We start from the raw sequence: 13,342 nt of genomic DNA on the forward strand, positions 1-13,342 counted from the left end.
AAACACCTCTGTTTTCTTGTTGTCTTCTCGTATCATGTAGTTTTAAAATAGTTGTAACAATGGACCATTTTTATGTAAGCTAAAGCCACGGCTGCTCGAAAAAGCAGTGGACACTTTTTGTTGGCTAATTTGCAAAACAGTTCAGTGATTGGTGTGATGTTTATTATAAAATGATGACAAAAGGGGTGCTGGTGGTTTTAATAGTTTTAGCTTACGAGGGCTGTCGTTAATTTTGTCTGTAGTGTTGCAGGTGAAAAAATGCACAATGGATAAATAGTCTATATTGGTTTAACTGAACATAATATATAGTGTGTTCTGGAGTTGTTTGTCTCAATAGACTATAGTAATCAAAAGTAATGAACCTATTATGTGCAGGACCTTGGAGAGCGTCGAATGGCAGTAAAAGTGTGGCACATAAAAGGTTTATTAAAGGAAATTAAAGTCCATCATTGCCACACCTGCTCCCCTATTATAAGTCTATGGCAGGTCAGCGCTTTCCATCACAACTCAGCCTCGGAGAGCAGAGATGCGTCTCCCATCCTCATTGCAGGCACACCACATCCCTGCCCGTGTCAGGATTTAAGGATGGTAGCTGTGAAGAGCACCTTCTGCCTGCCTCTGATTTTCAACAAGCAAAACAAGTTCTTTCTGTTTCAGAATTCCTTCTGATAAAGTGCAAACGTGAATTAAACTGAGATGCTTAAAAGATCCTAGCGAAATGGTTGGAGGTAGCAGGTCAGAATCTATCTCCATGTGGACAAAAACAGCAGGCTTTTAAAGTCTTGGCATCCCTTTGATAATTCACTTGGTTATATTTAAGATCATTAGTAATGATGTTTTAGGGAATTTGATGCTGACAGAAACAACACTCAAAGTTCTCTCTCCTTATAGATGTGGATGATTATAACTCACCTCTATTCTGGAATTACCAGAGTAAATGTCATCAACATTTCCAGTGGTATTTTACAATAGGGGCATTTTGAGGTTTTGTGTTACGTTGGCTTTTTACACTGGGAATTTTTTTTCCTAACTTAGAAACAGGCCTGTATCTGAAGTTGGTCATGCATATGTGCTCAGTTGTGTCCAACTCTGTGTGATCCTATGGGCTGTAGCCTGCCAGTCTCCTCTGTGCATAGGATTTTCCAGGCAAGAAATACTGGAGTGGGTAGCCATTCCCTCCTCCAGGGGATCTTCCCGACCTAGGGATAGAACCCACATCTCTTGTGTCTCCTGCATTGGCAGGCGGGTTCTTTAGAAAGAGGCCTGTATCCAAAAGGGTCTAGAAATACAAGGGAATCTGGTTGAGTAACTTAGTCTGGAACATTTTGGTTTGGTATTTGAGGTTTTGTCTCTTTCACAACCACTGTTAATCAGACCATTCTTCTTTCCATCTTCATGATGCCCAAAGTGCCTGAGTCACTAGTGAGCACTTGCAGACAAGAACATCTGCCCTCTTGTCCATTTCCTCTGGTTTCAGCATCTATAGAAGTGTTCCAGAACTTGGGGCTGTGAGAGCAGTCACAGTTCTGTCTCCGCAGAGTCAGATGCTGTTCAGGAGTGGGAAAGCTCCTCTGCTCTTCATAATGACCTTCAGAATTTCTAGTGGCGTGTGTTTGTATTTTAGTCAGTGTCAAAGGAATGACCCAGGACTTTGTGTTCACATTACAGATGGATGCAGAGGCTGAAGATAAAACGCTTCGTACCCGTGCAAAAGGAACCAAGGGTGAGTTAGCGTGCAGATTCCGTGACCCTGTGCCCAGCACACCGTGAAATGTGGGCGTCCCATGCTTGGACCCTGATGTGTAGTCAGGAGGATCACAACTTCCTCAGGGTTCCCGTTTTTAAATCAAGCCAGGACGCTGCATCATGGTACTAAGAGGCTAAAGAATATGAACCAGGAGTTGAAGGACCCAGAAAAGGCCAAATAATGTAGGATGCTAATGTTTATGAAATGCAACCATGAGTAGATTTAAACATCCTGCAAAACAGTATAAGGGTCAGCGAGGGAAGAAGACTTTGTGGAGACCTCAAATTATCGACGTGACCTTTAACATCCAAGAGAAAAGTCCAAACCATTCATTTATTGCCAAAGTGGGTTTTGATTTTTATGTTATCTGGTTTAGTGGCTCCCAATCTAAACTTCACGCGAGTAAAATGACGATGTTTGGTTTTGGACTGTCCCCGCCGGGAATTTCCAGCAGCTCTGCAGAGTCATGTCTGAAAGGTTTAACTTGCCGGTTAACCTCTCTTTTTGTAGCCAACAGATGGTAATGTAATATTGAAATATAAACAGGCCCTTGATGATCGAAACATCTGGAAAACAGGATTGACTGGCAATAATACCCCTAAAGGAAAATAACTTTTATTATAATTAGCTATATTTGTGTGACCCTCCATTCTAAACGGAAGGTTTGGCCTGGCCTCTGGAGGAAGCTGGATGGTTGTTCCTGGCCTGACCCACTTCAGGTTGGCTTCCTGGTGGAGGAAGGGTTGGGTTGGGGAGTGATCACGCAGTTGTTTGGAAGCATTTTGAGATTTACAGTTGAAAGCATCTAATCAAATTTGATGCTTTTTTAGCTGTGTTTGTGTTGTGTAGTCAAGGTACATAATCCCCATTTCAGTGAAGTATGGAACCATCCATTTTTTTAAATTACAGGATGATTTTTTTTTCAGTTAAAATAGAACCCTCATTATCATTCGGCATGATAACCAAAATGCAGAATCATGCTTTTGCATTTGGCCCAAGATATGGAATTTTTCTCTACCCAAACTGAAGTTGTACAGTATTCTTTCCCAGGTTTAGTTTAAGTCACTTTAAAAGTAATTACATCATATATCCTATTATTTGGAGCAGCTTCCCTGGTGGCTCAGTGGTAAAGAATCTGCCTGCAAGGCAGGACATACAGGTTTGATCCCTGGGTCAGGAAGATCTCCTGTAGAGGGAAATGGAAACCCACTCCAGTATTCTTGCCTGGGAAATCCCATGGACAGAGGAGCCTGGTGGGCTACAGTCCCTAATATTTGGAATGTAATTTTGGAAACATCAAAGTTTTAGGCAGCAAAGTTCTCCATGGAATAAGAGTTTTTAAAACAAAACCAGTGTTATCACTATTTAGGATAGGCTCACGTCTGCCATAAATATCAGTATTCTAGGAACTGTATTTGGATTATTCGAATCTCTCATTCTGACTTTTGAAAGCACACGACTCTCTCGTACTTCAACTGCATTTTAATTTGCCATTCTTTTTGGACTTTGAATCCTTTTGGCACATGCATAAGCACTCTTAAACAGAGCCAAAATGTTGGAGAAATGAAACAACTGTTTCTCATGTAGCGTGAGTCATCTTTAAAACCACCTGTTGTCTCTCTCAATATGCTGCTTATTCTGTGGTAGGCAGGTATTTATAAACATGAATTTCTTAGTTTCCATCATTTCTTTTTTTTCTCTAACTGCTTTCTTTTACAAATTTATTTATTTTTTAATTGAAGGATAATTGCTTTACAGAATTTTGTTGTTTTCTGTCAAACATCAACATGAATCAGCCATAGGTTTACATGTGTCCCCTCCTCTTTCACCTCCTTCCCATCTTCCTCCCTATCCCACCCCTCTAGGTTGATACAGAGCCCCTGTTTGAGTTCCCTGAGACATACAGCATTCCCATTGGCTGTCTATTTTACATTTGGTAATGTAAGTTTCCATGTTACTCTCTCCATACATCTTACCCTCTCCTCCCCTCTCCCCGTGTCCATAAGTCTTTGGAAAACTCCAAGCTGTTCTTGCTATAAGTGTCTCATTTTTAACTGGAGGTTGAAATTAACGTGACTCAAACTTCTCCTCTTTCTCCAGGAATAAAATTTATGGAACAGAATCTTAGGACATTTATTAATAAAATATTGTCCATTTTATTTAAATGCTTGTTTAATATAAATAACATGCAAACAAGATTCTTTTGAAAATTTTCCTAGAGACAATAAAATTGATTTAAAAAGCAGTTCAGGGACTTCCCTCGCAGTCCAATGGTTAAGACTTCACCTTTCAGTGTAAAGGTGTGGGTTCGATCCCTGGTCGGGGAGCTAAGATCTCACATACCATGCAGCTGAAAAACCAAAACAAGAAGCAGAAGCAGTAGCGTAACAAATTCAATTGACTTAAAAAAATGGTCCACATTTGAAAAAAAACTTAAAATAAATAAAATAAAAAAATAGTTCGTCCTCTGTGCTCCTGTACTTCTTTGGTAAGATTCTAGAGACAGGTATTTGGAAGTTGATCCATGACTGCAGAGTCCCAGGGTCACTGGAGGCCTGATCTAGAACTATCTGTTCTGGACCCTGTTCACCTGTCTTCTTGTGTCCAAAGAACCAGAACCGGAAAGATGAATCAGCTCAGAGGGAAACTGTTGGGTCTGCACTAACCAGGGCTTCCCAAGTGGTGCTAGCACACACCTACCAATGCAGGAGATGTAGGAGACTTGGGTTTGATCCCTGAGTCAGAGGAGGGCCTGGTAACCCACTCCAATATTCTTGTCTAGCGAATCCCATGGACAGAGGAACCTGGTGGGTTATAGTCCATGGGGCTGAAAAGAGTCAGACAATACTAAAGTGACTTAGCACACGTGTACTGCACTAACCACATGCTGGTCGTTATCCTGAGGAGGTGAAAGGTTTCTCTCATACAGTTTTCAAAATTATACACTGATTTTCCTTTTCTTTCTTTTTGTCAGTAGCACCAATGGATTCTCTAATGCAGGAGCTCAGGTAAGAGTTGCCCCACTTTACTTTTTCTAAGATTGATGGCTTTAATTATTAGAATGTTTTGTACTTTTTAAGCCTCAGATCCTCATTTTACTGTTAGCACTAAGCCAATGGCCTATTTCATGTACCTTTGTCTCTACACCAAAGAGACAAAGAATGGGAAAAACTACTGACTGTCCATCTAAAACAATCCAAGCTAATATTTTGATAACAAGACACCATTTTTTTGTAACGTGAGTGGTTTCCCACTTTCTCCTCGTAGGGTGTGCTGTCTTTGTGTGCACACCCTGCATGCGGTTTGTTTTCGTGCTGATGGAAACAGAGAACTGAGGTCATCTGAGAACCTGACTGAGGAGTAAGCCCAGTCCAGAATGCTCCCTGTTTCTCCTTAATGATCAGATAATTCTTTTTTAGATCCCATGTTTAAGTGATATCACATGATATGTCTTTTTTTGTCAGGCTTGTTTTACTTAGTTTGATAATCCCTGGGTCCACCAACGTTGCTACAAGTGATATTACTTCATTCCTTTTAAAGGCTGAGTAATATTCCATTGTACATATGTACCACATCTTCTTTACCCATTCATCTGTTGATGAACACTTACGTTGCGTCCATGTCTTGGCTAATACAAATGAACTTATTTACAAAACCGAAGTAGACTCACAGACATAGAAAATGAAGTTATCCTTACAAAAAGGAAGAGGGGAATAAATTAGGAATTTGGGATTAACATAGACACACTACTATATATAAAATCAATAAACAAGATCCTACTGTATAGCACAGGGAGCTATACTCAGTATTTTGTAATAACCTCTAATGGAAAAGAATGTGAAAAAGAAATTATATATAATATATATGTAGCTGAATCACTGTGCTGTGTACCAAAAACTAACACAACCTTGTGAATCAGCATACTTCAGTTTAAAAAATTTAAAAAAATTGTCAGATAATCATGTGAATTTTTGACTGTAGGTATTTGAAGGTAACGTGACATGGAATTTGGGGTGGATCTAAGCACTTCAGACTTAGAGACTGTGATATGGGCCTCAGGCAATGCTCTGGAAATTCCAGTTGAGTAGTTTTTGCAGAATAAACTCCAATACGTAGGTTTTCTTTCATGGAGTCTTTGTAAGGTCTAGCTTTGTTTTGTTTTGAAGTGCATATTTAAAAAGAAACGCATGCTGCTGATACGTTTTCTGTCCTGGTGCTATTTTATAACAAAATTTGTCAAGCAAGAGGAACCCCTTGTCTCTTCTCTAGGTGTGCAAACCCAGAAAGTCCCAAACTTGGGGTCTAATCCATCTTTCTGAAAACAGTGATAGTATACATGTTCCTCGGGGGAAGTGTGTGGAAACTGGAGCACGGGCAACAGTGTCTGGACATGTAACGGTGTGTGAATGTGTAACAGTGTCTGGTACACCTGGAAATTTACAGTGTACGCATTGACAGTTTACGTGGTCATTTTACCAGGTAGTTGTGCTCTGTGACTTCCTAAACAAGTACCTTCAGTCCATTCATCAATTGAGTGGGACGGGATCTGTCAGAATTGGGTACAAGCCTTCATGCTGGTGCTTTTCTCTGTGGAAATGTGTTTGTAGGAAAGCCATGGCCCTTTCTACATGGATGTTGTCATTGAGAATTTTACATTTTAAACTGCTTTTATAAGAGTAGAGCCCAGAATACACCCACACATAGGGATTAAATGGCTGAAGTATCTGGCTCCTTTAAATTCTTGCTTTTGCATCTTTTCTTGTTGACAATTCCTATTTGTTTGGAGATGATGTCTCTGAGGAATAGAGGAGAGAAGTTGACAGTGCTCAAGGATTCAGGGGTCTGTGATATGTGCCCTCCCAGGGGGCAGTCCTTGGTGGTCTCACAGCTGAAGAACTAAGTGTGTTTTCCAGTAGGGTTCTTTGTAGGGAGTTGAACTACTCAGAGGCAGGGAAGGCCTTTTGAGTAATGTGTCTTGAAGAATAATGTGAAAAACAAAGGAAAATTTTGAAGAAATTAATATATTTTGTGTTTGACCTAAAATTTATAGAGAAAAAAGACTTTAGCAGAGAGAAACAACTTTGTGAGAGAAGCAGCATTGTTTAAATAATCTCATTGGAAAAGACCCTGATGCTGGGAAACATTAAAGGTAGGAGAAGGGGACAACAGAGGATGAGATGGTTGGATGGCATCACCGACTTGATGGATATGGGTTTGAGAAGGCTCTGGGAGTTGGTAATAGACAAGGAAGCCTGGTGTGCTGCAGTCCATGGGGTTGCAAAGAATCGGACACAATTGAGTGACTGAACTGAACCTAACTAATGGAGAAGTAGAGATTACTATTTAAGCAATATTTAAATATGTTAATATTTATTAACATCAATAATTACAGTCAAACTAATATTTATTGAGAGCTAGAGAGTCCTGAGTGTCCTGGAGCAGTTTGTCTCAATTCTCCAAGAACCCTACAAGGTAGAAACTATTATTTTTCCAATTTTCGGATGAAGAAAGTGAAAATAAATAGTTTACATAAATAGCCTAAGATTAAACAACTAGTAAGGAATTCACACTTCTGACTCAGGCCAACTCCTCACCCTGGCTGCGTGCTCTCTCCTGCGCAGTTAATGCTGATTGTCCAGAATATGAATCAAAAAGAAAGTCTGCCATCCATGTCCTCAGAATCTGGATTGTTACAATTTTTCAGTTTAACCCTTATGGTTTGTTTTTCAAAGCCTGTTGATGTTCAGTTGCTCAGTTGTGTCCAACTCGTTGTGATCCCATGGACTGTAGCTTGCCAGGCTTCTCTGTCCATGGGATTCTCCAGGCAAGAATACTGGAGTGGGTTGTCATTCCCTTCTCCAGGGGATCTTCCCGACCCAGGAATCAAACTTGCATTTCAAAGCCTAGTTTTCTGAAATTCAAAAAAGAATACACTTCAATTAAAAATAACATTTCCTTGTCTCCTAATTCTCTAAAAAAATGTTTGTCAGATACTCAATTTTTCCTAACTTGTGATTAAATTAATCAATCAATTCAGAAAGCTTGTGATAATTGCTGGAAAATTTATAAGCAAAATGAATCCACCTATTTTTTTCTTTACTGAAAATGAGTTTATAAAAATTACTGATTATTGTTAATTTGATAATTACTTATTTTCAACAGCCTGATCACGCTCAGGCTAAATAGGTCTCAAGCTGTTTCTTAAATGGCTCAAGTTGATCCAGGTATGAACCCTAATTGCCATTCTATATAAACCTTGAAAAAAAGTCCAATTCATATGGAAAATTATAGTTTTGGTCTCTTTCTAATTTTGTCTAGCTTTATCCATTTGCTACAGTTGTTCCTCTGACTGATTCTGCACCTTTGTTCTGGTCCAGAACCCAGAATTTGTTGCCCCTGAATTCTGAGTATCTAAGGAAATGCGGCTGATTTTCCCCAGTGTAAAAGTTGTGGCTCTTTTGCAGAGAACCTTGGCAACTTTTAGTTCTTTCTTTTAGAATGCATTAGACATGTTTTTGCTTCTATAGCTACTACTTACAAAAACACTAATACAAATGAAGCTGATTTAAATATACTGCATATTGTTCCTGACACTAATAAAAATTGATACTGACATTCTCATCTTCTTATGATCCTCTATGTCAGCTACTATCCTCACCATTAAAAAAGCAATTTATAACCCCAGACCCACCTTTAATCATGCGTCTTATTAGCATTTCCAGCTTTTCCTCCAGCACAATTCAGGTTACATGTGGTGCTGAGGGGGCTCTCACGCGTCCGTCTAAATCATGACTGTTGGATTTTCTGTGCTCTTTTCTTTTATTACTGTTATCCTTAATCTGATCCTCCTGCAGTTGCATCTGCTAATATTGGTAATTGTGTCCTGCGTCAGCAAAGTGTTTTACACCAGTCCAGCCCCTCTCCTCTCATTAGGAAAATATATTCCAGCCTCTGAAATGGCTTTTCTATTTGACTCCTTAGAGGCACAAGTGAATTCAAGGCTCTTAATTATATAGAAGTAAATCCCACTGTCCTTTCATGGTCTTATTGCTGCTTCCCAGTTAGCTGAAGTTTTGTAATAAAATTTTGATTTAGTTGTCTCTTTTTACTTTGTTCGATCACTAAGTCATGTCTGACTCTTTGTGACCCCATGGACTGCAGCAAGCCAGGCATCCCTGTCCTTCACAATCTCCTGGAGTTTGCTCAGATATACGTCCATTGAGTGATACTATCCAATCATCTCATCCTCTTCTTTCTTTGGTGCTTGCTTGCTTCAGTTGTGTCCAAAACTACGACCCCATGGACTGTAGCCCACCAGGCTCTTCTGTCCATGTGATTCTCCAGGCAAGAATACTGGAGTAGGTTGCCATTTCCTTCTCCAGGAGATCTCAACCCAGGGAGTAAACCCACGTCTCTTGCCTCTCCTGCATTGACAGGCAGTTTCTTTACCACTAGCGCCACCTGGATACACAACCTTTTTACACAGCACAGTTTTCTACTCTTGATTGCTGCTGCTGCTGCTGCGTCGCTTCAGTTGATTGAAGAAAGAATATTTCATTCCATGGTGTTCATTCAGCACTTACTCTGCACCAGTGTTGCCCCAATTAGCACATTGGTATAATAAACCAGGGAATTATATGTTAACATCCCTGTGGGTGACACTGTAGAGGGAGAGGTCCCCTCCTACTCAGGGAGCAGGTGTCACCCAGAGCCTCTGCTTGAAGCACCCCTGGGCACTTATTAGAAGTGCAGGTTCCCAGGCTAACTCAAGACTGAGTGAACCTGCATTCTTATGAGGTCTCTGAGAGCATGGAAACCATTCCAGTATGCTTGCCTGGGAAATCCCATGGACAGAGGAGCCTGCGGGCCACAGTGTGTTGGGATGCAAGGAGTCAGACACGATTGAATGACTAACACTTTCACTTTTCACAGGCATCCACAATGTACTCTCAGAAGATTTGGGTATGTCTCAGACAAAATCCAAAGTCTCTTTCAGCTTCCATTGATCACGTGACTGCCTTGTCACCTTGATGTGTAGGTTACCAATGCACTGAGTTTCCTTCAAGCTGCCCAGGCAAGTCACAGTTCAGATGCAGTCACTGTCTTCTCACCCAGTTGTTCCATGGAGCATCCCTAACCCAATGTAGAAGTATTTCATTCCATCTCTTATTTCTCCTTCATCTTCTGAGAAGGAACAATTAACTTGAATCACTGGCAGTGTTCTTCATCTTTGCTGTTATCTCTCAAGTAAGCTATTAATATACCCACCTGAAGACTCCTCTCAATTACAGTGTGTGTTTGCAAACATTAGAGTTCTGACACTTTGTTGTGTTTTTTCCTGCTGGAAGTGTGAACCCAGATAAACATGTCCCACATGCTGACACGTCAACTCTCTACCCCTAAAGCGTGTGTGTGCTTTAGTTGCAGTGTTTCCTCTCCATGTGTGACTTCCTGGAACTCTAACACAGACTGGGACTTTGTCAGGGAAGTGTGTTGGGGAGAAACTGGGTGAACCGCCGCCCTGGATCCAGGGGACCTCACTGTGGGTCAGACCCTCTGTGGGACCTCGGAGCCGTGTTCAAATGTCAGATCCCTCTGCCTTCTTGACTAAGACTGCTCCACGCAGCATTTTCAGTCTCAGCCCCTGGGTCCCGCTAACTGTCCCTCACCTCCAAGCAGAGCTAAACTGACCTCCGGCTTTATGCAGACGTGTCTTCTGACTTGTCTTTGCCTTTGAAGCTCTCTGCTACCTTTTCACTTAGTTTTTTTTTTCCTTGTGTGATCATTCTCCTTGTTTATTTCCTCCTCCTTGAAACAGAAAGTGCTTTTTTCATATCACATCCACTCCCAAATGTTCTTCTTCCAGTTTCATCACCAGACTGTTTTCTGCAGGAAATCCCAAGCCTAAAACTCCTTCTTATTTTATTATTTTATTGTATGTTATATCATTCTCTTTCCATCTCAATTCTATTACATCTGTTCCTGGCAAGATTCTCTCCTTTATCTTTTCCCCTGTGGGATTTGTAGTCACTCTTTAAGGCTAATGACTAATGTCATCTCCGCCGTGAGCTGTCCCCATGACCTCCCAGGCTGACTAATACTTTCTTCCATTGTGTCCCCAAAGCACTGCTTTTCCTGTCTATTTTAAAGCACTTATTACTTTGAATTATAGCTATTTTATTATTCATTCATCCATCTGTCCACCCATCCAGAAGAAAGAAGATCCCCTGCCTTCAAGTTTAGAATTTGGTTGGTGAGACATCAAACAAAGAGCAAACTATTACAAAACTTTAATGAATCATACATAATTCTTTTTGATATACTGTAAACTTTTTGGAAATAAGAAATCTATTTTATTTACCATTGTATCTTTAGTACATGATGTTACTTGAGGTTTTTTTTTTCTTATTGTCTACCAATGTTCATTTAGAGAATAAGTAATGCAATTAGTGGGCTTTGTAGGTGGTGCAGTGGTAAAGAATCCACCTGCCATTGCAGAAGACACAAGAGACCTGAGTTCAATCCCTGGGTCAGGAAGACCTGGAGACCTGGAGAAGGGATTATTGGCAACTCACTCCAGTATTCTAGCTTGGGAAATCCCATGGACAGAGAAGCCTGGTGGGTTTACAGTCCATGAGGTCGCAAAGAGTCAGACACGACTGAGCAAGCACGTTTACCTTGATGTAATTAGTGACTTGTATGAAGGAATTTTTATTTAATATGTTAATTCTCTTTTATATAGTGACTATAACCTCTCTACTTTCAAATTCTTCAATTCTTTCCTTACTTCTGTCCCTTCAAAGTCAAGACTATTTAAAAGGGTTAAGATCCCATAGTAATAGAATAATAAAAAGTGCCAAAAAAGTAATAAAAATAAATAAAATCAAGACCGTTTAGTTGGCAAAGCTTCCACCAGCCCCTTGACTACAAACCAGGCCACTCTCATTGTAATAATCATTTCTCTTTTATTTTCTATTATCAGTACATGTTTTCCTCTACAGTCTATTTCATCCAACATAAAAACAAGGTGCTCTTAATTCTGTTACTTTCTCCCTTAGTTTCCTTTGGTCATTTTCAGTCAGGAAAAGAAATCACAGCCAGAATACAAGTGCCTACTGCCCGTTTCTGAGATGCTTTTGGAAGGAATCAGCCATGAGTCTGAGGACAGGAAGCCTGGGGTCACAGGGCAGCAGGTAGAACCGCTGCTACTGGATGCATGGACACTTGGAGGAAAGCGAGGACTGGAGCATCTGATCCATGAAGGTGCTCACGTGGTCACCACCTGAGGTCGGGGGCATGCCTCCACTCTATGGCATGCTGCTCATGGGGCAGGATGTTCTCCAGGCCAGGACAGCCACACTTGTAGGGAAACGATCTCATATACCCAGGGTGACCATGGAGTCAGGTCTGCTCTTCCTGGTACCCCCTGAAAGCTGAGAGAGTTCACACCCCTCAGCCCTCTGATGACCTGTGTCCTTGGAGGTAGAAGCAGACACAGAGCCCCCCGTCTCTCTTGGGGTTAGGGGCTCCAAGTTCCTTGCAGGAAGGAAGGGCTGGCAGGCCCACTCACCTTCCTGACCTCGCCTGCCTCTCTGATTCTATCTCAGCTCTCATCTCTGGTTCTCCCTCGGCTCCCCAGTCTCTAAACACTGGACCCTCGCCCCAGGTGTGTCCCTGACCCTCTTTGCTGGTAACTTCTTGGTGAACTCTTCCAGGCTTTCAGGCCACTTTCATGTCAAATTTGCTCTTTCCTGAACTTCAGACTCACTCTAATGGGAAGTGACTTGTGGACTTGCAGGCTCAATCTTTAGTTGAGAGCTTCTAAATCAGGGACGGCCTCTAAAAGCAAGTTATTTCTGATTCAGTGGAATACTTGGCTGCCAAAGCACTGCACAGATTCGTGTGTGTGCATGTATATACTTCCACATACACATATATAGTGAGATGACACATACATTTACATACACCCAATTTTAATAATACATCAGAGGAGATGATCCCTGCTAATTCAGCACTCACTTGACTATTTTAATGCTTGATCCTCCTTTTAAACATTTCTCCTACACGGCAGCAACTTCTGTGAAATGATTCATGATATGTTTTGGTGAAGTGGAGAAGGATAAATGGAAGCCATCCAAATGTCAGACAACTCTTGTTCATACCGATGGCCTTGTGTGTATCTGTAAGTTTCTACGTTTTTTTTTAGTTTGGGAAATAAGAAAGGAAACTAGATTTATGGACCAAATATCTGCATTCAGGTAAATGTCAAGAAATAAAATCGGCATTTACGATGGTAGTCATAAAAGAGCCACATGCTCTGAAAGTGTCTTTTGTCACAGTCGTGTTAAAAGCCAGACATCACCGTGTTAGTTGATGGAGTTGTGTTGTGTTTGTGTGTGTGCCTGGTCTGTTTTGTTTCCATCAGTGGGTGAGCCTCTCCCTCATGTTGGTTGCTCTTGGTGTCTATTTCTGCTGGTCTTTGACATCGTGCCCTCGGCACACCCACACACAAATGCACACACGCACACAGGTACGCATGCACACACACACAGGCACACACACACAGGTGCACACGCACAGATGGGTACACATAGT

At 41.1% G+C, this 13,342-nt stretch overlaps 1 protein-coding gene across 4 annotated transcripts in view; it reads left to right on the forward strand.

Moving 5' to 3' along the window:
- LOC145509345 (suppression of tumorigenicity 18 protein-like) overlaps positions 1-13,342 on the forward strand; it is a 230,319-nt gene that overhangs the window by 148,518 nt on the left and 68,459 nt on the right. For 3 of the 4 annotated variants that reach the window (XM_081497961.1, XM_081497960.1, XM_081497959.1), the window contains 2 exons: positions 1,669-1,723; positions 4,722-4,755. In XM_081497961.1, coding sequence (XP_081354087.1) covers positions 1,669-1,723; positions 4,722-4,755 — 89 coding nt within the window. The remainder of the gene's footprint in view (positions 1-1,668; positions 1,724-4,721; positions 4,756-13,342) is intronic. The other variant, XM_081497962.1, reaches the window with a different exon arrangement.

This window comes from Giraffa tippelskirchi, chromosome 6 (genome assembly GCF_054371585.1).
Source record: "Giraffa tippelskirchi isolate mGirTip1 chromosome 6, T2T-mGirTip1v1.2.pri, whole genome shotgun sequence".
NCBI classification, from domain to species: Eukaryota; Metazoa; Chordata; class Mammalia; order Artiodactyla; family Giraffidae; genus Giraffa; species Giraffa tippelskirchi.